Source organism: Lissotriton helveticus, chromosome 5_1, assembly GCF_964261635.1.
Source record: "Lissotriton helveticus chromosome 5_1, aLisHel1.1, whole genome shotgun sequence".
NCBI classification, from domain to species: domain Eukaryota; kingdom Metazoa; phylum Chordata; class Amphibia; order Caudata; family Salamandridae; genus Lissotriton; species Lissotriton helveticus.
Window position 1 is genome coordinate 2,023,841,493 of NC_136065.1, and position 24,708 is coordinate 2,023,866,200.

Genomic DNA, 24,708 nt, shown 5'->3' on the forward strand with positions numbered 1-24,708 from the left:
TCTTGACTGGGTGAGAGTATTCTGCTTAATTCAGAAGCTCTGTCCATCACCACCCCTTGTTGATAAATATTTTGTCCACCCTAAGCGTGGAAGGGTATACTCAGATGTGAGTCCCTTGCTCATTGCACCATCAGGATTCAAGCAAGCCGGGCCGACGACGGCTGAAATGCCAGAAACCGGTCCCCGGAAGCTTGTTTCCTTCCCAGTGTAAGAATTGGCTTGGTAGTTTGGTTTGCCCTGTTCCCATCATGCACTGGGACAGGAACAGACTAATTTGCATATAGCCAGGTTCTGAACTGGGATAGTGCAGTGAGCTAAAAAACGGTGTTGGATCTAGCCCTGATCTCTTGACTGGGTGAGAGTATTCTGCTTAATTCAGAAGCTCTGTCCATCACCACCCCTTGTTGATAAATATTTTGTCCACCCTAAGCGTGGAAGGGTATACTCAGATGTGAGTCCCTTGCTCATTGCACCATCAGGATTCAAGCAAGCCGGGCCGACGACGGCTGAAATGCCAGAAATCGGTCCCCGGAAGCTTGTTTCCTTCCCAGTGTAAGAATTGGCTTGGTAGTTTGGTTTGCCCAGTTCCCATCATGCACTGGGACAGGAACAGACTAATTTGCATATAGCCAGGTTCTGAACTGGGATGGTGCAGTGAGCTAAAAAACGGTGTTGGATCTAGCCCTGATCTCTTGACTGGGTGAGAGTATTCTGCTTAATTCAGAAGCTCTGTCCATCACCACCCCTTGTTGATAAATATTTTGTCCACCCTAAGCGTGGAAGGGTATACTCAGATGTGAGTCCCTTGCTCATTGCACCATCAGGATTCAAGCAAGCCGGGCCGACGACGGCTGAAATGCCAGAAACCGGTCCCCGGAAGCTTGTTTCCTTCCCAGTGTAAGAATTGGCTTGGTAGTTTGGTTTGCCCTGTTCCCATCATGTACTGGGACAGGAATAGACTAATTTGCATATAGCCAGGTTCTGAACTGGGATGGTGCAGTGAGCTAAAAAACGGTGTTGGATCTAGCCCTGATCTCTTGACTGGGTGAGAGTATTCTGCTTAATTCAGAAGCTCTGTCCATCACCACCCCTTGTTGATAAATATTTTGTCCACCCTAAGCGTGGAAGGGTATACTCAGATGTGAGTCCCTTGCTCATTGCACCATCAGGATTCAAGCAAGCCGGGCCGACGACGGCTGAAATGCCAGAAACCGGTCCCCGGAAGCTTGTTTCCTTCCCAGTGTAAGAATTGGCTTGGTAGTTTGGTTTGCCCTGTTCCCATCATGCACTGGGACAGGAACAGACTAATTTGCATATAGCCAGGTTCTGAACTGGGATGGTGCAGTGAGCTAAAAAACGGTGTTGCATCTAGCCCTGATCTCTTGACTGGGTGAGAGTATTCTGCTTAATTCAGAAGCTCTGTCCATCACCACCCCTTGTTGATAAATAACTCCCTGAGGTCAAGAGCACAACCATTACACTTATCCTGAAATTCGCTTCGTCATGCTAGTTATTGACTGATTTTGCAACATAATATTGATACAAAAGATATTGGCTAAACTCCTGGCGAATAGGCTAAAACACGTAAACCATCCATCATACAAAAGGATTGCGTTGGGTGTGTCCTGCATCACACATCAGTATCATATCTATAAACACTGACATGCGTATTCTGGAAAATGCACAACAACAGGGAAGAAAAGTTGGTGATGTCCCTCAACACGGAAAAGGCATTTGACAGGGTAGAATTGAATTACATGTTCCAGGTACGGAGAAAGAGTGGGATGGGACCTGTGTTCCTGAAAAGCATACAAAACTATGCTCCCACCTGACGGCCAGAGTTACATGGAAAAGCTACATCTGTACTCCCTTTGACATACACAGAGGCACCAGAGGGATGCCTTCTGTCTCTCCTTCTACTTACTCCTGCCTTGAAATGACTGGTCATAGCAATTTGTAACTCCCCCGACATATGTGGCTTACTAACTATGGGAGAGCCCCCTGCGTAAGAACCTTCACAGATCTATCTCTCAGTTCTCATCCCTATCCGGATTTGAGGTGAACTGGGACTAGTGTGAAGCCTTACCACTCACAGACCACTGGACACCGGCTGGCGAAGATAGTCTGTCAACTTCCACCCTGAGATGCATGGCTATTGATGTTTCCCCCAATTGTCTACGAATGGTGGAACAAAACTTCCACCCATTGCATGAAAAAAGCAAGACAGATATGAAGTACTGGACATTACTCAATCTCTCTCTCTTTGGGTTGAGGGGGGGCACATATAATCAAAATTAACGTGATGCCCAAAGTATATTATATGTTCACCATGATCCCTCTCTGTATCACCAAACATCTGATGGAGGCCTCTCAGGAAAACTTTGAAAACATTCTTGTGCAGAGGGCGGAAGCCCTGGCTGAAGCTTAGAAAACAACATGCCAGAGAGAGGTGGGAGGCATTAGATTCCCAACATATGCAGCTCCTGGCTAGTACAACTTGTGCCCCTCAGGTACATCTGACATGACACACTGGATATGCCCAAGTAGGTGCAATTAGAGACTGCCCTCCTAGGGAGCAACAGCAGTGTTCAAATTATTTGCACAGGAGAAAGTAGGCAACCCGATAAAATCACAAACTGTTCTGGCCACCACCGTCTACGCCTGGCGTACAACACATAAACTACTACAGTCAAGCCCAACCATATATGCCCAGGTTCCCCATGGTGCAATCCCTCACTGATAAGAAGCAGGGAGCCATGCTGGAGAGTGTTTGAGTCCAAGGGAATCCATCAGCCTAAGACATCGTTACTGACAGAGAGCACACATCCTTTGCTGAAGCTGGAGCCCAAGACGATACGGTCTGTAAATGCACCATTTCTGGGACAACCATAGACTACTGTGATGCATGAGAATGGTCCTGAGGACTCCCTGCTCGACCTACAATCAGTGCAGTTAATGGACTATCTAAAAAAAGAGTGATGTATGGCTTGCAGACCATTTTCTCCATTGCATTGTGTTAAGTTTAGCACTTTTTTTGTGTTTTGTACATTATTCTCCCCAATATGTTTTGGGTTGGTTTGGGGACAGTTGTTAACGTTCAGTTTTAAATGCACCATATATTTTGTCGGGGCAGTTTTATACTTTTGGCAGCGGTGTCGGCAGGCTGACCACTAGAGTGTTAAACCACTGTGGTCTTTCTTTAATTCTTGCTTTAGTGTGCTTGACACCCGCCATCTTTGTGGTGGGACACATTAAAGGAGAGTTCAGAGGTCTAGGCACAAGATTGGGCCATCTGCGCCTGACCGTCGCCAGGACCACTGCCCATGTAAATAGAGGTGAGGAGTCTAGGCTCAAGTATTCTCGTGAGGCTTTACTTATTATGCCCATAACAATTTGAAAACTGTCAAACATGTTCTAGGGGCACTGAGGAGGACAGTGGGACCTTTCTACTGGGTCATCATTAATTGAGTCGGTTGGGCAGACAAGGAGCTTTATAAACTATCGAGGGCGCCAAAGGCACAGAGAGACTTAAGAATGGAAACCCACTCATGCACACCATTTTAGGGCTTGTTACAGAGATGTCTGATGTCTCAAATTTTAAAGGTATGTATTTTAATACCCGATCCCTCCCCAAACACAGTATGGAAATATGGGACACAATCAATTGTGCCAAACCATACCTAGTCTTAATCACAGAAACCTGGATTGATAGTTATGCGATTCCCAACGTTAACATCAGCAGTGCGAGCTGGATATCGGATTTTAAAATGTGATTGAAAAGACAGGCAGGGGTTGGGGAATTGCAATTATTTGTTAAGGACTCTTATCTTTGTGCAGTAGAGTGCAGAACCCTGATGGGGGACTGCGAGATCCTAGCTTTCCATCTTTCATACAACTCCTTGGTGTTAATAGGTGGAGCCATTCTTTATAGGACGCCTGGCCATAATTCTCAGCTGGCAACTAAGTTATTTGCTTGGTTGTCCCCTTTGGTTTTAAAACCTATTTTTTTTTTTTAATAATCAGTGATTTAAACCTTAATTTCCAAGACATTGAGGACTCTCTATGCAAAATATTGGCGAATGAGAGGAAGAATCTACAATTAAAGCATTGGATAAAGGGCCTGACTCATAGGGCAGGGCATATCTTAGATATTGATACAACTGAGATTTATGATATTGACCTAAGCCATTGGTTGGATCACTTCCTAATTATTTTTCGTTTATGCTGTCTATGGGAAGGCCAATAACCTGTGGCTCCACTCCAGTCCCGAAGAGAGCCTGGAGTAAAGCTAATTCTGAGTATTTTACAAGTCATTTTTGTCCCTCAGAGCTGGGCACTCCTCTTGAAACATACTTATAAGATTTTAACTCATGATTAAGGCATTTGATGGATGTGCCCCATGGACGTCAGGCAACTCATCTAGCTCATCCCCATTAGAGAACTGGTATTCTAACGAGCTTAGGTTGGAAAAGAGAAAATGCAAAGCACTAGAGTACCTATGGCCGTGCTGAAAGCACTCTGAAGATTGATTGGCTTATAGATCTGTACTGAAGCTTATCATAAGCTGCTCAGAAAGCATAAAAAATATTACTTTTTTAAGAGACTGGAGGAAAATAGTGGTTAACTGAAAGAACCATTTAAAATTGTACGGGTATTAGCCAACCCTATAAGTCTAACTCAGACAATCTACTCCTTGGCTGAGCGATGTGAAGGGGTGGCTCCATTTTTTATGATACAATGTTGAAGATCTATTTGACTTTTGAGATCCAACCTCCTTTAGAAGAGATCTCCTATGAGCACTTTAGACCTCATGAAAGAGCTGAGGCCAATTTAGGCAACTTTTTGATCTGTCTGCAGCTTTTGACACAGGTTTTGACATGGTCTCTCATAGCCTGCAAATAAAGAGATTACATGAGACTGGTGCGAATTCGATAATTTTGCAGTGGGTTGGACCTTTTCAGATTAAAGATCTCAGTCAGTTCAGATGGTCACTTTTAGGTCTATCCCTGAAATGTCCAAATGTGGGGTTTCTCAAGTCTCTTCTCTTAGCTCTACGTTGTTCAATATGTATGTCTCTTTCTTGGCAGATATTGTCAAAGCTTAGGGCTTTGGGATCTGCTCCTATGCTAATGATACTCAGGTTATTGTTTCTATAGGGTAGAGACATAGGGAGACCAGAGATATTCTCACAGGTTGTCAATCGGAGCCACTGATTGAAATTTAATGCAGAGCAGACAGAGATTTTGCTCTTTGGCAGAGCTCGCAGTACTTGGGACAATTTGTGATGGCCGTTGTTCTGGGGTACTGCCCAAGAACCGAGGAGAGTAGCTAGGAATTGTGGATTCTTATTAGAGCACTTTCTCTCCATGCAGGATCATGCATATACCACTTGTGGCAAATGCTTTTGGCTGCTCCGACTACTATGCAAGCTCTTTCGATGTATTCTGGTGGAATGGCGAAAGATGGTCACCCGGCAATGATTATGAGCAGACTGAATTACGCCATTCTCTGTCTCTGGGAATTACTGATTTTCAGTTTACTCACTTGCAGTTTATTCGAAATGCAGCAGCCAGACTCATTTGTAGCAGTGCCCCAAATAGTTCAGCCTCCCTCTGTTAAAATTCACCTAATTGATTGCCTGTACGCAAGCGAGCTAAATTTAAGCTACTATGCTATGTTCATAAAGCATTATATCACTCTGGGCTGCTATTCTGCGCAGCCGAGTAGCTTATTATACGCCCACACAAGCACTTGGGACCTGTCTCAGACTACCTCCACACCTCTACCGCACCCCATAATACCTGCATCTACTGCAATGGTACCTGTATCGAAGACAACAGAGGATGAACGATCTCAACCCATGCAGCAGGTACACAGACCGCAGAAATGGTAACAACCACCGCCGGTACTGATAGCTATTCTGGTTCCTTGTTTTTCCATTATGTACTGTATATCATCATGAGGGTTCAGATGTTTCTAATTACTCCTGGTTATTTTCTATCTGTATTCTGTATATATGAACTAATACAAAAATGTTAATTACAAAAATAGAAAGTAATGCACAGTCGATGCCAGTTCTTATTCAATACTTGGAATTGAATTATAGAACTTGACATTCATGGAAGCAACTATAGTTTTTCTAATGTGTCAAGATTGAAATGGGAAGCAGATAGAACTTATATACAGGGACTTTGTATGAGTTTTAGTGATGACTCCAGGCTGCAGTTGGTCCATGTACAGTGTCTCCGAGAGGCAGAACGATGGAGTCGTAACAGTATTGGCTGAAGGGGCGTAGTTTTGGAGTGAGGTGTTATGAATGTATTTTCTATAAAATAGTTCAGTACAGGTGCTTTCAGTTGTGAGTTGTTATGGTGAGGCGTCTGTCGGATTTCCTCAAGACATTTTACATACACACAGATAAAAATGCACACAATCTCCCCCTCTGTTTTGAAATTCTTCTGCAATGTTGATTATTTTCCAAAATACCATTTATTTTTCACTTAGTACCACTGCCAATCTGCATTCCTCTCCCTTCCGACTGCCCCTTAAGTCCCTCTCATGCACCCTCCATGTCGTATAATATATTTTAATATTATTTGCCAGTGTGATTGTTTCAAAATCTGAAGCTTATACCACCCACCCCAATTGTACTGGCCAAGATACCCCACTGATTGGGTGTTGGGACAAAGGTAGTAGTGAGGTATTTACTGAGGAAAATATGAAGTATTTTATTCTTGCTTTTGGTCTGTGGTGTGCGGGAGATGACAGTAGCGAACTGTGTTTTGGATTCATCAAAGCATGCATCATCCCATATGTTGTGCACACATAACAGTGTTTGTCATGCCCCTTATGAATGAGAATTAAACTACAATAGTGAAGTTTCAAGATGAAATGGGTTATAAAATTCGGTATTTTCACAAAGTTTATTTTTGTTAGACAATGCATATAACCCATCCAGCATGTTACCAGGCAGCAGTACAGCTAGCTCCAGTGGTGTCGAGGACGAGAATATCTCGTCAAAACCCTTGTTGCCAGTCAAGAGGGTTTGGAAATTCATATCCCTGATTAGGAGAGTTTGCAAGGATAGTGAGGAAATGGCAAAGCATAGCCTTTGTGAGGGAACATACTGTATCTTACGCAGGGGTAAATGAAGCATTTGATCTCTTACAGTCATTATGCCATTGAGACAACAGCTGGGTCCCCATATAATGGATGATTTAGAAGGGATTGTTTTTAATTACCTGCAAATCGCATGGGTGATTCCCAATCTAGGAGAAATACAGAAAAAAACAGGTTAATAGGCCTTATACAATAAAATGAACAGATTACAAAAGATTACATATGAGGGTTTTGAAAACATAACTATATAGTGAAGGCAGATATTCCCTGCATCAAAATAAGAAGAAATGCTCGTGTTCAATAATCAAAAAGGTTTCAATTGGAAGAGTTCTTGATTAAATTAATTGAAAGGAGTACTATTGCATCACCGGATTTACAGGTTGGTTGATCGTGATGAACCTGACCCAGTGAGTCACTAATTACACTTGAAACTGTCTGGTTCAACAGTAATGGTTTCATCTGCTACTGGAAGCTGGCAACTGGGTAGAACTCGCTACCCAAAGTTACCATATAAGACAGCACCGGACAAGAATGTTAGACAAACTCTACATTTCTATATTTCCATAAACAGAGAAAAACAATTGGGCTTTACAGGAAACAGCTTGGAACGTTTTGATAAATTCAAGGGATTTATTAACCAAATTTAGTCAAATTAACCTTTAAACATTCAACATTTAAGCATTATTGTTACAAAGTTAAATTGCTCAAATGCTGATATTTCGGCATCCAGAGAAAAAACAACATTGACAATTACGAAGTCAAGAAAACAAAATATGCAAAAAGTGTGTTCCATAAAGTAAATTCCCTGTTCTAAACTACACAGGTAAAGGTCAGGAAAGGACCTACAGTTAGGCAAATAAAGTAAAGTGTCAGCTTCAGAAACCAAATGAAGCCCTCTGATGAGAGAATGTGAATGCTCAGACTCGAATCCCTTACACTCGAGCAGAAGAGATCAACAGAGAAAAGAAGGGACTGCTCAGCTTTAAGTCAGCAAACATCTCCTTTAGCATCTCCCGACTAGTCAAAGGAGGACATAACGATGCCAATACTTTTAACAGTATTCGTTCCCATTCCCACACTTTAGAACAATAAGATGTAATCTTCTCCTGGGAGTAGGTGAATTACTCGCTGTCTCAACACAAAGGCCTACACACTCCAATGTCCTTGGCATGGACAATCTGTCGGCTACAACCAACTCTTCCCATAAGTCGCTCTCCCATCCTGGCTCCTCTTCTTCTTTCAGTGAGAATCTCACTATCAGTAGTCTAATACATAACAATAACCTATTCACAAGCTAGCAAAGGCAGTTTGAGATTGTGCCTGCAGTTCAGAAAAACATGATCATGCAAAACAAGCAATATGAAGTAAGAGGCCATCTGCCATACAAGACATGTGAAATTTTAAAATGGAAATGAAAAATATAACTAACTAAAGTTGCATAGCTCAGGTGCTGCTCATAGTTGTGAAGTGCAGTCACCTACTACTATTTAGATAATGAATGTGCACACATTTCCCACTAAATGCATGAATTATGCAAACATAACATTTAGCTCTCCCAATTTCCTGTCTGATGGCTAACAGTTATCACAAAATACACAAATGAAACTTCAGAATGAACTTTACTACTCAGCTGAGTCCAGAACCTTATGTCTAGAGTTTTGCAACTCCTTCATCTCCTCCTTAATCTCTCCTCCATTTCTACTTCTTCCTTCCTTTGTTTCTTCTATCTTCCCTTCCTGTTCTTGTTCTCAGGCATCTGAATTCCTTTTACACAACAACTAAGCAATGTAAGCCAAAGCCAACACTCAAATAGGCTTTAAACCTGCACCTAAAAATCCACTACCAATGCTTCCAACTAATTATAGCCAAGACCCCTCTTCCCAGGGACCCTAGAACACTTTGGGCCTCATTACGATGTGTCTCGGAAAGATTTTTAAGTCACATCGTAGGTTTCACTTCCGTCTGCCGCATTACAATGTAGGCGGTCAAAAGGGAAACAGATCAGTCATTCCGACTGAATTTTCGAGGGGATCAAGGACCCGGGCCACCAGTTGAAGGCGCCACCGTAGTCCATATGGACGGCTTTTTACGCCGTCAGGATTATGATGTAGATTTCCAACAGGCTTTCCATGTCAGGCTTTCTGACATGGAAAGCCTGTCAGAAAGTGACTTTGGGGGCTGAGGGGGCATCTATTGTGCCCTCCCTGTTAATCCCTGCACACAGGGTGCATGGAATAACAGAAACTCCCATTTCTCTGTGGTAGCTTGTTCTATGGACTGTTTACGGCCGCAGCACATAGAGAAAAGGGAGTATGCGACCACACCATGTGCGGTCGCATTGTAACAGTGGTGCCGAGACCACAACGACTTTGGAGCGCAATGAGGTCCTTTCTGTTTCTAAATCTTCCAATTCAGGGTTCACATCTGAAATGTTTTTCATAAATCCTTCTATCTCTTTGCTCTCATCTGTGATATAAGTTCAACATTGCTTCACTTTCAGCATTTTGAAAACAGTTACTTTTCTCAGCCAACAAAATATCTAAAGCAAGTCTGTCTTGCTAGACCATAGACCTAATAGCCACTAATTCAGTATATACTTCTAACAATGCACCTGAAATACTGTGGAAAACTTTCTAATTTCTCATAATTCAAGACTACTCCTACATAAGAAATAATAGCTTCAAAAATATCACCTACTAAATGTGAGCCAACAGTGAATGGTAAAAGACTGTAATAGAGCAACAGTATAACAGTGATAACCCCATCTGAACTTAATGTAAGATGGCTTAGAAAAACAAAGGGCTAAGAAAGAAGCATCCCTTTTGTGGTAAATAAATAAATAATACCCTATTTTTGAATGTATAAATGAATAACAGATAGCTCAATAAATAAGAGTCAAAATTCGAGGTAGTAGGAGTTTCGCAGGTTTATTACAGCATAAAGGACAGGAACAGGACAACCTGCATAGGAATAGGATGGCAGGGCCCAGCAGCGCTGCTGGTGTCAGGATCGGGACAAGGGGAACGGGATGACTTCTTTTAATAACAGTGCATTAGCATATATACATAACGCAAACACATAGCATTACATTGCAGTAGGCGTAGCAGTGGGTGGAGCAGAAGGTGTGACGCGTAGCAGTCGCGAAAGATAAGGGTGAAAAGAGGTGTAACAGGGCGTATACATAGACATGTGATGCAAACGTAACAGAATATGTCATGAATGGGGCGGAAACCATGGAGGGGGCTACCTAAGGAGCCGGGACCTCTAACCTGATGGTGCGCGCAAACTAGCAATGACGTATCACTAGGAGAAGCTGGGGGCTATGAACTCTGTGCTAGGAGCAGAGACTGAAGTCTGGAGAGTCAGGGTGACATGTACCTAAACAGTATCTAGTATCTGATGTTTAGAGAACATGTTGATATAAACTAGAAGTTAGGAGGGGAAAGGCTGACTTGATTCTAAGACTGGACCATGCATTATTCTACATGTAGTACGTGATGAAGAATATTAAATGACCATTAAATGCAGTATTTCTCTAACGTGGAGACGTGAAGGCTAGACAATGACGGAAACTATTGATGCGGTTCAGTAGCTTAGGAATGCAGAGAAGGAGGACTGAACTGATAACTGGAACTATAACATACTTTTGGCAGACTCAGAGGCAGAGCCAGGCTGAACCGGGCACTGTGAGGCAGGAAGTAAGTGAAGGGTCGAGGATACAGGTGGGGGCTGTATCGCTCCTCAGCGAGGTTTCAGGAGACAGGAGCTGAATCTGGTGTCCAGGCCCTTTTGAGGCCTAGAAACGGGGACTTTACAATGGAATAACGTGCACACTGAGAAACGTGGCAACGTAGCTTTACATAGGCCTGATATTCGTAGTATTCACGAGGACTGGAAACTGGCATATTAGAGGTGGACACAACTATAATTGTGTCTTGAATCGAACATGGGGAATACATATGCATATTTAATCATGCACACATAACATATGATGGATGACACGTAGGGACACAGAACATGGCAAAATTTACTTTTCCACATTCCCTCCTTGTCACTACGTTTCCATCAGGAAACATCAATATTCATGATACCATCTATCATTTCATACAGTATCATTTGCTCGTCACGAATTTTCTGGGAACGTGTTTTAGAACGGGGCTTGGGACTAGGAATACAAGAGGTAGCACAAATGCCGCAAATCGCAGGGCCACATTGTATACAGAGACAGCAGCTGAATATGATCGCTACTGCAATACCTAGGAAGGACAATATTTTCCATCCCCATGCGGAAATTATATTCCAGAACCAACCGGACCATGTCCAGGTGCCTGGATCTTGGTGTAACAGATGGGCAATTTTATGGAGTCTGGTTATAGCTGAATAAACAGACGGCGCGTTATTTGGAATGAAAATGCAGCAACTAGATCCGATGACTCTACAGGCCCCGCCCCTATCGGCCAGTATGACGTCAAGGACGAGACGATTCTGTAAAACGACAAATCTCATAGCAGATTGCTCTTCGGTTAAGTTACCTAGAGCAGAGGCAGTCTCATTTACTACAGCTTCGAGGGTTCTGGTTAACCTACGGATTAGCTTACTATTCTGGATAGGTCCTATAAAGAAAAAGAAACCTCTGTTGAAATCTGTATACTGTTCTAGAGCAGTTTCAGTATAATCGACAATTGGGGACTCCCTTTTATGTCTAATGTGTACTAGATGTGTGTTTCTATGATAATCAGGTGGGGCTAGGAAAACTGGTGGCAGTAGGAAGGCAATGTAACAGGTTCCCTCCCAACCGAGGGGCAGACGAACATATGCAGTTTGACCACAAATAAAATAAGAATGACGTGAAGCTTTGAAGACAGATTTCCCACTGTCACTATACTTGACAATAGTAGTACAATCACTATGTCCTACATGTACAGAACCATAATTTCGGACACATAATTCGCCTTTGACTGGTAATACTGAAATAGCAGGTAAGTCTGGAGTAGTATCAGACTGAACATTCAAGACCATGAAATTCGAAGAATAATTACCTAAATTATACACTTCATTTTCTAGATCTAACCCTGTTCTGTGGGGAAGACCTTGCTTGTCTGGAAAACATGTACTGTTAAGAAAAGACATATCTGTTGAGGATGACGTTAACGTGGACCATGCTCCACACGAACCATTATGTGAGAATGGATAAGGAAAAAGTGGCAGAACTCCCTTCGGCATCTGGAAAGGGGGGAGTCGACCACACACCCAACAATTAGTGGCATTGCTGGTCTGATGTGAGTAATGTAACATGCGGATGAATGAGTTATTTCGCATAGCGAGGCGGTAAGAGAGTTCATGAGGAGGCAGATCACTAAACGTGTGCTCTACTGTAGCATTAGCAGACTTATTTACATGAAGAACTGGGAAATACAAGAAAAATGCATAACTGGTGCAGGAAATCATAATGCTGAGAAACAATATGAAACATAGAAAAACGATACATCGAATTGAGTTTTGACTAACTCTCTCACTATGGGGGTCTATTTTATACATGTCAGAAACAGTCTAACCGTTTCTCCTAGGGGAGGACTTAGACAATCAAACTGACTGACTTATTTTACTAGACCGGAGTTTTAACTTATACTCCTGTTGCGGAGTTTTCTCTAACAGGGGAGGGGTTGTAGCAATGTCTTTTGCGGGACAGTCCTTGAGAACAATATTTTGGCAATCCTTCAAATCCTGGGAAATGTTCTTTAAGACGGGTTTCAGTCCATTAAACTGTTTTACATGAGAAAGGTGCACCCAGCCTTTGCGACCTTCCAACTTCACGGCTGTACGGGTGGTGAGGAGGACCTGTCGGGGCTCTTTCCAGCGAGGCTCCAGCGGACTTGATCTGTCGAAATTCCTCACCAATACCATGGATCCTGGAACGATTTCATGCGGTGCCACCTCGGTATTGTCTGGAAATGCGGCGGCAACCTGTGAACGACATGAGTTGAGGGCAGACATCAAGGAAGCTAGGTAATCTGTCAGCATATTACTTGAAACATCGGTAATACTTCGGGGTCTAGGAGTACCCCACATGTTAGGGGGGCGGCCGAAAACGACCTCATACGGGGACAGACCTGATCTGGAATGTGCGACCATGCGCATATAAAATAAAGCGACTGGCAGAGCTATTAGCCAGTCCACACCTTTTTCTTTGCATACTTTGGCGATACGGATTTTCAGAGTCTGATTATGTCTCTCTACAAGACCGGCTGCTTCAGGATGGCGTACACAATGAAACTTCCACTGGTACCCTAACAACAGGGAAACATGCTTCATGAGTTCAGATGAGAATGGCTGACCGTTATCAGAATATACGACTCTAGGGAGTCCATAACGAGGGAAAAACTCACGAACCAACTGCTTGGCAGTGGTCGCGGCTGTGTAATCTGGGACTGGATATGCTTCTGTCCACCTGGACAAAGCGCATACAACTACAAGGACATACTTGAAACCTTGACATCGCTCCATCTGAATATAATCCATCTGGAGGACTTCAAAAGGGTGGTCAGGGGGCTGGAATCCACCTTGTTCTACCGGGACACTTTTACCTGGATTAAACTGACAACATATCATACAGGTACGGACTTTCTGCTTGGCTGCAGCTCGTAAATGCTTGTTGAACCAAATGTTCTGGATACTGTCTAACATAGCTTTTTCTCCTAAATGTGCTGGACTATGTGCGGTATTAATAATGACTTGAACCATAGAGTCGGGGAGAAACCATGTGGCTCTACCCTTTGTTAACCATCCTTGATCTGTCTGGACCCCTCCTTGTTCGGACCATTTCTTGATTTCTTCGGGAGTAGCATGTAACTGGATATCTATGACATCTTGTGTAGGGTCCTTAACTGTCATGCATGTAATCGGATCTGGAGTGTGTGTCATGTTAACTGGAATGTCTAGAGTCTGTGCTGTGAGCTTGGCTGTGCGATCTGCTAGATCGTTACCTTGAGAAATGGTGTCAGTAACTTTCGTATGTGCTTTGCACTTCATGATAGCGATAGATGTCGGTAAATGTATGGCATCTAACAGAGCTTGAATAAGGAGACCATGCTGAATCTTGGTTCCATGAGAAGTCATGAAACCTCTCTCCTGCCAGAGCACTCCGAAGTCGTGTACAACTCCAAATGCGTAGCGTGAATCTGTGTAAACATTAACTTTCAAGTTCTTGGCGTGTATGCAGGCTTGTGTCAGAGCAACTAGCTCTGCTGCTTGAGCGGACAGGGTGTCAATACGGTGTGTTTCAATAACTTCGGTATCAGTAGTCACTGCATACGCGGCGACTAGTTCTCCTGTACTAGTTCTCAGGCATGAACCATCCACATAAAGTGTCAGGTCGGGGTCTGGTAACGGAGTGTCCGTCAGATCTTGTCTTGGCTTTGTCGTAATGTTAACTACTTCCACACAGTCATGTGTGGCAGAATTCGAAGTAACTGATGGTAACAATGTAGCAGGATTTAAAATGTTGCAGCGTCTGATTTCTATGTGTGGCTGGAACAGTGTCAATTCATAACCTGTTAAACGTGCAATTGTCAAGTGCTGAGTTTGTGTTCGGTTTAAAAGAACTTCCACGGAATGTGGAACTTGTACTGTCAAGGAGTGTCCTAAGACTATGGAATCACTTTGTCTGATAGCTAGTGCTGTGGCTGCAACTGACTTGAGGTACGCAGGCAGAGCCTGGGCTACAGGATCTAATGTGCTTGAAAAATAAGCACAGGGCTTGTATTGTCCTGCTTGATCTTGTGTGAGAACAGATAATGCTGTACCTTCGCGTTCAGTAACGAAAAGTGTAAAAGACTTACTGTAGTTCGGTGTTGCTAGAACTGGAGCTTGGCATAGGGCTTTCTTTAACTCATTGAAACTAAGTGTATGTTCAGATGTCCAAGGGAGGACAGTCGATACGGCTGCCTCCTGTGTCGTTAACTGTATCAGTGGCTTGGCTAGAAATGCATACTGAGGAATCCATTGTCGGCAGTAAGAAGTAAGGCCAATAAAAGCACGTACCTCCTTCTGGGTCTTGGGCTGAGGAAGACTCGCTATTAACTGGATACGGTCTGGTGTCAACTGTCTACCCCTCTTGGACAGCAAGTGTCCTAAGTATACCACTTGCTGGACACAGAATTGAAGCTTAGAAGGGGACACCTTGTGCCCCATCTCGGCTAGGAAATACAGAACTGTCAGTGATGCTCGCTCGCAAGCACGTTCAGAACGGGCTGTGATCAGTAGATCATCGACATACTGGAGCAGGGCAGTGTCAGTTGGCATGTGAATGTTGTCTAGTTGTCTCTTGAGTGCTTGACTGTAAATACTAGGACTTTCTGTGAAACCTTGAGGAGCTCGTGTGAACATATAGCTCCTTCCATTTAAACAAAATCCGAAAAGGAACTGGCTGTCTGGATGAATAGGAACACTGAAAAATGCGTTCTTGAGGTCTATGACAGTGAAGAACGTGGCTTCGGAATCAATGGCCGTTAATAGGGAAGAGATGTCTGGGACAACTGGGTACTGCGGAATAATACATTTATTAAGCTCTCGTAGGTCAATCACTAATCGATATACTGGGGGTGCATTTGGATCAGTACGTTTCATGACTGGAATGATCGGAGAATTACATACATTGGAGTCAGTTTCTACAACCACTCCTTGAGCCATGAGCTCGTCAATAATTTTGGATAAGGCTGCTACAGCCTCAGGTGGCAATCTGTACTGTCTGATTCGTGGTAACACTACACCTGGCTTGAGAGTCACACGATAGGGTGTGATTTGCATGTAACCTACATCAGTTGGACCTTGCGCCCATAAGTGCTGCGGAACATTAGACAATCTGGGATCAAAATCTCGTAATACATAGTGACCCTTAAAGTCACGTAGGAACAATCGTATTCCCTCTGGGGAACAGCATATAACTGCACCTAACTCTTTCAGTGTTTTAATGCCTAATAGATTTTCTGGACAGGACTTAGTAAGTAACAGATCAGTAGTGCGGGACAATGGACCTACTTCTAGAGAAACTGGCTTTGAAATCTCATTTACGATAGGTTTTCCTGAAAATCCAAGGGAAACATTTCTTGAGCCTGAGAGCGGAGCCCCTGGAACTTCGGCGTGACTAATTGTGGTCCTACTTGCCCCTGTATCAATCAAAAACTTTCTGTCTTTCCCTAATACTTGACTGTGAACATAGGGACCTTCTTGATCTACAGGTATCTCGATGAGAGGCAAGCCTACCTCCCTCTCTAGGCTGTTTCATGAATACTGCTGGTACTCTGGATACTCAGACTGTGCATACTGGTACATCTGCTGTGTAACGTGCTGTGTTGCAGCAATAGGCTGCGGTGTTGTAACTGTCTGTTGTGCATTCTGTGGCTGAGAAATCTGTGAAACTTGTTCTTGTCTAGGCGGACGTGGTCTTTCTTTAGTCTTACCAGTAGCTATGTTGTGTTTCAGAACTGCACACTCATTTATAAAATGACCTGGCTGTTTACAATAATTGCAGTTCCCTTTAACGGGAGCTGCAGGATGACTGGCTTGATTCGGACCCTTCTTCTGACTGTCTTGAGGAACAGATTGTGCAACTAGTACTTTCATCTTCGTGTCTTTCATACGTTTTCTTTCGTGTTCTTGTTCTTCTCTGATTCTATTCTGGTGGTATTGAAGCATCTGCAACATCTGGGACGGGGTATTAGCTTGCCAGGTACTTTCGACTTTCAAAACTCGATTTTTAATTTGTGGGCTTGAATTCTCGACTAATTTAGTAACAAAAAGGTGAGGGTATGACTCACTACTTGTCTTGAGGCCACTGTTGATGCTAAAACATTTTTCAAATCTAGAATAAAAATCACTAATATCTTCGTCTTGTTTCTGTTTACAGGCTGAGATTGCATCCCAGTCTTCTTTTCTAGTTGTCAATAATCTGGGTAAAACTTGTATTAATAATTCCGGTAATTCTTTACATTTATCTCCAAGACCGGTACCTGGTACTCGTGCCTTGTCTTCAGCTTCTAGAACTGCCCAATCGATCTTTTTCTCCCCCACCTCCCATTCTTTTTCCTTGAGCTTTTCATACACCCCTGCGGGCAGCAGAACCTTTAACATTTTAATTATATCTGGATACGTGTATTCTCCCATACGGAGCATGTCTTTTAATTCTCTATGGAACCCTGCTGGATCTTTGTCATGACAGGGAATTAATTTCTTCATCTCGAGGAGTTCCATCTTTGTAATCGGAGTGTAAACAAACACTCGTTCTAGTTCGCCACCCGTTCCTCTGACTGGGTGGACTTCTCGTAACGGATTCTGTCTCTCCATATAAAATGGTTTACCTTCTGGGGGTGAGGCAGGAACAAAATGCGGGTTCAAAAACGTTCTATATTTGTGACGCTGTTCTAGAATGACACTAATTAAATCGGTACCTAGACCTTTCCATCTATACTGGAGTAACTCGTTCAGGACATCATGTAACGGGCCTGGATCAGAGTGCTGACCCTCATACAATGTAATGAGGTGCTGAATCATATACAATCCCACCAGTCGTTGTTCGGCTGGGGGCATTTTCAGAAACATTTGTGCCACTATTTCGTCTGGAAAAGTGATAGAATCAGTAATCCATCGGACTGCTGATCGGGCTAGTTCTTGTTCATGCATGGTACTTAACTCACTGTAACCGATTCGTGATTTCAGAATGTGATCGGTAGCTTGAAACACTTGTTCTAGTGAACCTTGTTCTGGTGCTGGAGAATGAAAAATAGACTTGTGTTCTAGGCGTAAATGGCGATCTGGAAATCTAGATTTTCCTACATACGCTATTCTGGCGGGATTCTCGTCGTCTATCTCTTCAGTATCAGAATTACTTTCTTTCTCGCTTACTTGTGCTGCTTTACGTTGTTCGTGTATCTTTATTATTTCTCTACGGATTTTCTTGTACATACTCTCCATAGCACCGACGGTCTTGTGCTTACCCTCGGCTATATTATCACTCCACCTTGTCAGGATTTTCATTTCGGCCGGATCTTTAGACGGGTAATCTTGTTCTCTTATTAGACAATTGATCAGAAACTTTAATATCATGAGCTGGATCTCGGCTTTCCTTTGAGACATGGCCTCGCTAATGCTTTCTGGATCATCCCCTGTACGGATGAAACGATATATTCTGTCTAGATCTTCTTTCATATTCGGTAAGGTGACTAGATACTCGGCCACCTTTCTTACGCGGAATGAATATAAAACCATATTATCCTCGCCTGGGACTGGATCATAGCCGCATTCGGCAAGGGATTTTCTTATTTCTGCTACAGTCTGATGTCTGGGCGTACGCTGTGACGCTTGTGCATGTAATTCGGCTGTCGTTAAACGCTTGTGTGGCGGCGGGGTTTGAGGAGTACCTCCCCCTGCGGCCCCTAAACTAGAGTCATCTACTGAGGCTCTTTGTCCTGGCAGAGTGGGAAATGGAAATGCAGGCTGGACTTGTATGGCGGGCTGGACCGGGGGTACCGTAACAGGTACTCCGGTGTCTGGAGGAGCGGGAAGTGCCTGATTTACAGGGACTGGCGGAGCGCGAACAGGATTTGCATATTCTGGGACTGTGTCGTCCAAATAGGACGAAATAAAAATATCAGCTGCGGTCTGTTTGTGACGTAGTTTGGTCGGAACTAATGGTAGCGGGAAATTACTGGATGCCTCTGGGGTCGCTTTTGGCAAGCCCTCGGCAAGGAGAGGATACATACCCCTAATAAGGGCATGCCTCTGTCTGTCTGACTGTTCGGCTCTGACTTGTTCACCTATCTCGATTAGTTCTTTTTCTTGTACTCGTTCTAAGGATTCTCTACTTAATTCTGACTTTCTGATTTCCTTTTCAGTTCTTTTATGAGCTTCTTTGCGCCATAACTCGATGGCATCTTTCTGTGACTGTCTGGCTTTCTTTTTCCATAATGCTTCTTCTACTCGCATGATGCATTCGGCATCCCATGTACCCGATACGGGCCATCTATACTTTTCTTCTAACTGTTTGGTATACTCTACCCATAAATCTAGATACAATATGGCGCTTATGCCATGCTTCTGATACATAAAATGACCTGGACTGTCCCTAGGCGGAACTGGAACTGCTGCTTCCAGCAGACCCTTTCTGGTTTTTAATTGACGTAATTTCGAAAAGAGCGGCATGACTGAACTATAATCTAGACACAATACAATACACAATAAACACGATACTTATTCCCCATTCATACCACGACATTAAAATACATGAAGAACATTTAAAAATAACAGTTCGAACAGAATACTACCTGGAATACGGAACACAGAATACATGAATTTTCTCGAGAACAGAACTGACTAGAGCAGGAACTAGATGCACTGCTGAAACAGTACGAAACTTACCGGTCTCATAAAGAGACACGTCAGGACCCGCATCCACCGAAGTGGACACTTCGTTTGTGGGTCTGTGTACCACCAACCCACGGACTAGAGTCAATTAGATTGACCCTGTCTAGATACCACCCCAGTAATGGTACTCACCGGGCAGCAAGAACGGAAGGCCTCAGACTGGACGGGACTGCTTGGACGTCGGACGACGAACTTCGGACTTCAGTTACGGGTGGACCTCCGGATACCTCGGACCTTGAACTCTCGGCTTGGGCTCTGGTCGGGACTCGCCGCGTTCCTCCACCGTCTCGTTTGGATGCTGGACCGCCTCCTCCGTCTCCTCCGTGGGCCTGAGGGATACTTGAAGCAGAAATATCTGCCGGTGCGCAGAAGAGTTCCGTCACGACTGCAGAGGGTCAGGGGGTCGGCGTGGCTTCACCGACGCGTGGGGAAAGGGCAAGTCCCTATTCAGGCGCCATTATGTGGTAAATAAATAAATAATACCCTATTTTTGAATGTATAAATGAATAACAGATAGCTCAATAAATAAGAGTCAAAATTCGAGGTAGTAGGAGTTTCGCAGGTTTATTACAGCATAAAGGACAGGAACAGGACAACCTGCATAGGAATAGGATGGCAGGGCCCAGCAGCGCTGCTGGTGTCAGGATCGGGACAAGGGGAACGGGATGACTTCTTTTAATAACAGTGCATTAGCATATATACATAACGCAAACACATAGCATTACATTGCAGTAGGCGTAGCAGTGGGTGGAGCAGAAGGTGTGACGCGTAGCAGTAGCGAAAGATAAGGGTGAAAAGAGGTGTAACAGGGCGTATACATAGACATGTGATGCAAACGTAACAGAATATGTCATGAATGGGGCGGAAACCATGGAGGGGGCTACCTAAGGAGCCGGGACCTCTAACCTGATGGTGCGCGCAAACTAGCAATGACGTATCACTAGGAGAAGCTGGGGGCTATGAACTCTGTGCTAGGAGCAGAGACTGAAGTCTGGAGAGTCAGGGCGACATGTACCTAAACAGTATCTAGTATCTGATGTTTAGAGAACATGTTGATATAAACTAGAAGTTAGGAGGGGAAAGGCTGACTTGATTCTAAGACTGGACCATGCATTATTCTACATGTAGTACGTGATGAAGAATATTAAATGACCATTAAATGCAGTATTTCTCTAACGTGGAGACGTGAAGGCTAGACAATGACGGAAACTATTGATGCGGTTCAGTAGCTTAGGAATGCAGAGAAGGAGGACTGAACTGATAACTGGAACTATAACATACTTTTGGCAGACTCAGAGGCAGAGCCAGGCTGAACCGGGCACTGTGAGGCAGGAAGTAAGTGAAGGGTCGAGGATACAGGTGGGGGCTGTATCGCTCCTCAGCGAGGTTTCAGGAGACAGGAGCTGAATCTGGTGTCCAGGCCCTTTTGAGGCCTAGAAACGGGGACTTTACAATGGAATAACGTGCACACTGAGAAACGTGGCAACGTAGCTTTACATAGGCCTGATATTCGTAGTATTCACGAGGACTGGAAACTGGCATATTAGAGGTGGACACAACTATAATTGTGTCTTGAATCGAACATGGGGAATACATATGCATATTTAATCATGCACACATAACATATGATGGATGACACGTAGGGACACAGAACATGGCAAAATTTACTTTTCCACACTTTGATCGGATAAACTTTTCAAACAAAATGATATCTGGAGGATCTGCATAGAGTCCCTGTATGGACGGCACATGCTATGAGAACTGATGACCTTTCAAAACGTATAGGTCTAAGGATCAGGGTACAATTGTGAACAAGTCTCTCTGTTTCCAACACATTTGTAGCCCCTCAAGAACACAGAGCTGGAAGTTGTGCAAGATACCCACTCAATGGTGTGGTCTTCTACACACCTACACTGTTTATTCAGATTGCACCTTATGAAATTTGTATCCTGACACATTTTATTATTCCGACTCAAACCAATAGATGGTTTCAGTAGATGTATTCAATAAAAACGAGAGGGGTCCAACAGCCCAAAGGGACAGGACACCAAAGAGACGCTTAAGTCTGAGAAAAACTCCCTTTGGGGTATTCTCTTAATCATACGAAAAGTCCAATCATGCCTCAGTATTCAACAACACTCCAACACACTCATTGGGTCAGTACCAACAACACCAGAAAATCGATAATTACACAAAAGTTGCTTTCCATGGGAAAAAGACTTATTTATTATTACATTTGGTGAACAGTCCTGTACAAATAAAATTCCACGTCTTCTTTTACTTGTTCCTATATATGTTGTTCATTCTTTAAAAAGTTTATTTTGTTTATTTTGTTAGTGTCCACCGCACTTGTGGTGATCCAACCAGGATTAAAGAATCTCCTGAGGCATCCACCACCAGGACTGTTCGCCAAATAAAAGTGGAAAGTCTACTACCCCCTACTTACAGTGTTCATAAAGCCCTTTGGCCCTGATATTGTTTATATACTGGAAAAGAAGAGGCTTCAAATATCCTTTGGAACTAATAGGTTCATTTTATTGAACATCAGGACGATATCCCTAGAGGACACCTTGTGGCAACCTGTGCTGGACATGATGTGCAGTGTTGAAATTGAAGTGTAGCAAAGCCTGAAGAAGGAGGTGGATCAACAATCCTCCGAAACGCGTCGCTGTCTTTTTGCTCACAAATTATGAATGTATCTGTACACTATTCTTTGACATAATTTGTCAATATTATATTATTGTGAAGATTGCTATTTATTAATTTTCTGTGTGTATTTTTTGTGACTTGGTTTTTACAGATGTTTTTAAATGTGTATATTGTTGTACCATTTTTAGCAAAATGTATTTTTTAAACGTTTTCATATGAATAAATGTAATAATAAATAGGTATTTTTCCCATGGAAAGCAACTTTTGTGTAAATATCGATTTTCTGGTGTTGTTGGTACTGACCCAATGAGTGTGTTGGAGTGTTGTTGAATACTGAGGCATGATTGGACTTATCGTATGATTAAGAGAATACCCCAAAGGGAGTTTTTCTCAGATTTCAGTAGATGTATGACATAAGCACTAGAAAATCCACAAATCCTGATCTTTTTATTTGGCTAGAATTCTAGTCCATCCATGCAAGTTGCAATACAATCATACTATTGAAAAATGAAGCCAATAAAACCAGACAAGTAAATAAACAATACAAAAGGCACACAAATGAAATCAATTATATACTTCAATAACAACAAACGCTGCAAGACACATGATGAGGTACCCTTCCCTTTATATGACAACTTATGAAATGATAAACAAATCCCAATATATTTTACAGCAGATAACTTTCTAAAACTAAGCCACTGTCAAACTACCCCTCACAAAAAATAATCATAGACTTTGAGCAAGTCATGATTGAAACCATTTTAAAAGTGTACCTTCACATATCCATACAAGGCTGTAACTGCCTTTCTAATCTAAGCATATGGACACAGCTCAAACAATCTTCAATAAGTGTGAACTATGCTATAAAAAGTCAATTTGCCCTTGAAATAAAAGAGTTATAGCAGCAGCTATGTCTCTGTCTGAGGTAGCTAACCACTACAATGTACTAATTGAAAGCCTTTTCTACCAACAAAACGAAGACAGACTAAGGGGCATATGTAGGTAGCCATTTGCGAATCGCAAACGCTGAAATTCTGCAAATTTCTGCGTTTGCGAATGCAAATCTGTGAAATGGTATGTAGGTAAGAAAAGTTCCATGCAAAATTGCTAATCGCAAAATTTGCGATTAGCAAAATTGCGGAAAAATGTATTGCGAAAAATATGCGAATTTGCAAATCTGCGTATCGGTAATTGCAAAAAGCGCAAATACCGTCATGCAAAATGCGAATTCGCAAAATCATATGTAGCAAAAATTCGCAAATTGCGATTTCGCGAAAATCTCAAATTTTCATTTCACAATTGCCACCAACTCTGGCCAGGTGGTAACCAGCTGCAACCTATATTAAGTGGCCCATGATGCATCAGTGGTTTCTCACATTGGCTGGGCTGTATGTTATAGCCAGGAGGCTGCGTATTTGTGAGGATGAAGAGAGAGGGGAAACATCCTTTACAACGCAACTTTTACTCCGCACCACCATTACGACGCAACTATTACAACGCAAGTCATTACAACGAATTGCGCTGGAGGGCACTCTAAGATAGGGAATAGTTTAATTACTATCCAACACTTTCCCTACTATCCACGGGGACTGGAGTTGGAATAGTAAATGAAACTATTCCACTATCCAGCGTCCCACAACGCAAGTCGTGGTAACGACTTGCATTGTAAAAACTGCGTTGTAATGGCATGTGGGGTAAAAGCCTGTGTTGTAATGACATACATCCAAGAGAGAGGGAGACACCAGGAGAGGATTTACAGAGCACGCAACACCCTCTTCCAACGCACAGTGGAGGACATCGATGTGCACTACAGGCTGCATCCAGACAGTATTCTGGAGTTGACAGAGGACCTCACACACATGCTTCAGCACCCCACACACAGGGCCCACACCATTCCCCCACACATTCAGGTGTTGTGCTCACTGCACCTCCTATCGTCAGGGAGTTTCCAGGGGGTAATTGCCACAGCAGGAGGGGTGTCCCAGAGCGCACTCTCGCGTTTCTTCCATGCTTTCCTCAATGACATGATGCAGAGGATGCATGTCCACATTAAATTTCCTAACACACAGCAGGAACTTGATCAGACAAAACTTGATTTTTATCAAATTGCCCAATTCCCACACGTGATGGGCTGTGTAGACGGGACACATGTCGCACTCTCCCCCCATCACACAATGAGTATGTTTTCAGAAACCGAAAATCCTACCATTCAATCAACATCCAGGAAGTGTGCAACGCAAAACATCTCATTACCGATATTGTTTAAAAATTCCCAGGAAGCACCCATGATTCCTTCATTCTTAGACACTGTGCCTTACACCGCAGAGTAACTAATGGAGAATTTGGAGAGGGATACCTGCTAGGTAATTTCATGGCACACACAAACATTAGTATGAATTTTTTAAACTTGCAGCATCACACTAAACATATTTTTCCTACTCCCATGTAGGAGACAGTGCTTATGCTGTGCGTGAGTTCATTTCCACTCCCTACCTCAATCCTACCAATGCAGCAGAGCCTTGA

The 24,708-nt window shown here is 43.1% G+C and overlaps 1 protein-coding gene across 1 annotated transcript in view; it reads right to left on the bottom strand.

Annotated features, from left to right (window-relative positions):
* Positions 1–24,708, bottom strand: part of LOC144756199 (E3 ubiquitin-protein ligase TRIM39-like) — a 363,500-nt gene that overhangs the window by 30,363 nt on the left and 308,429 nt on the right. Inside the window, exon 8 of the mRNA XM_078645806.1 lies at positions 7,242–7,268. Coding sequence (XP_078501932.1) covers positions 7,242–7,268 — 27 coding nt within the window. The remainder of the gene's footprint in view (positions 1–7,241; positions 7,269–24,708) is intronic.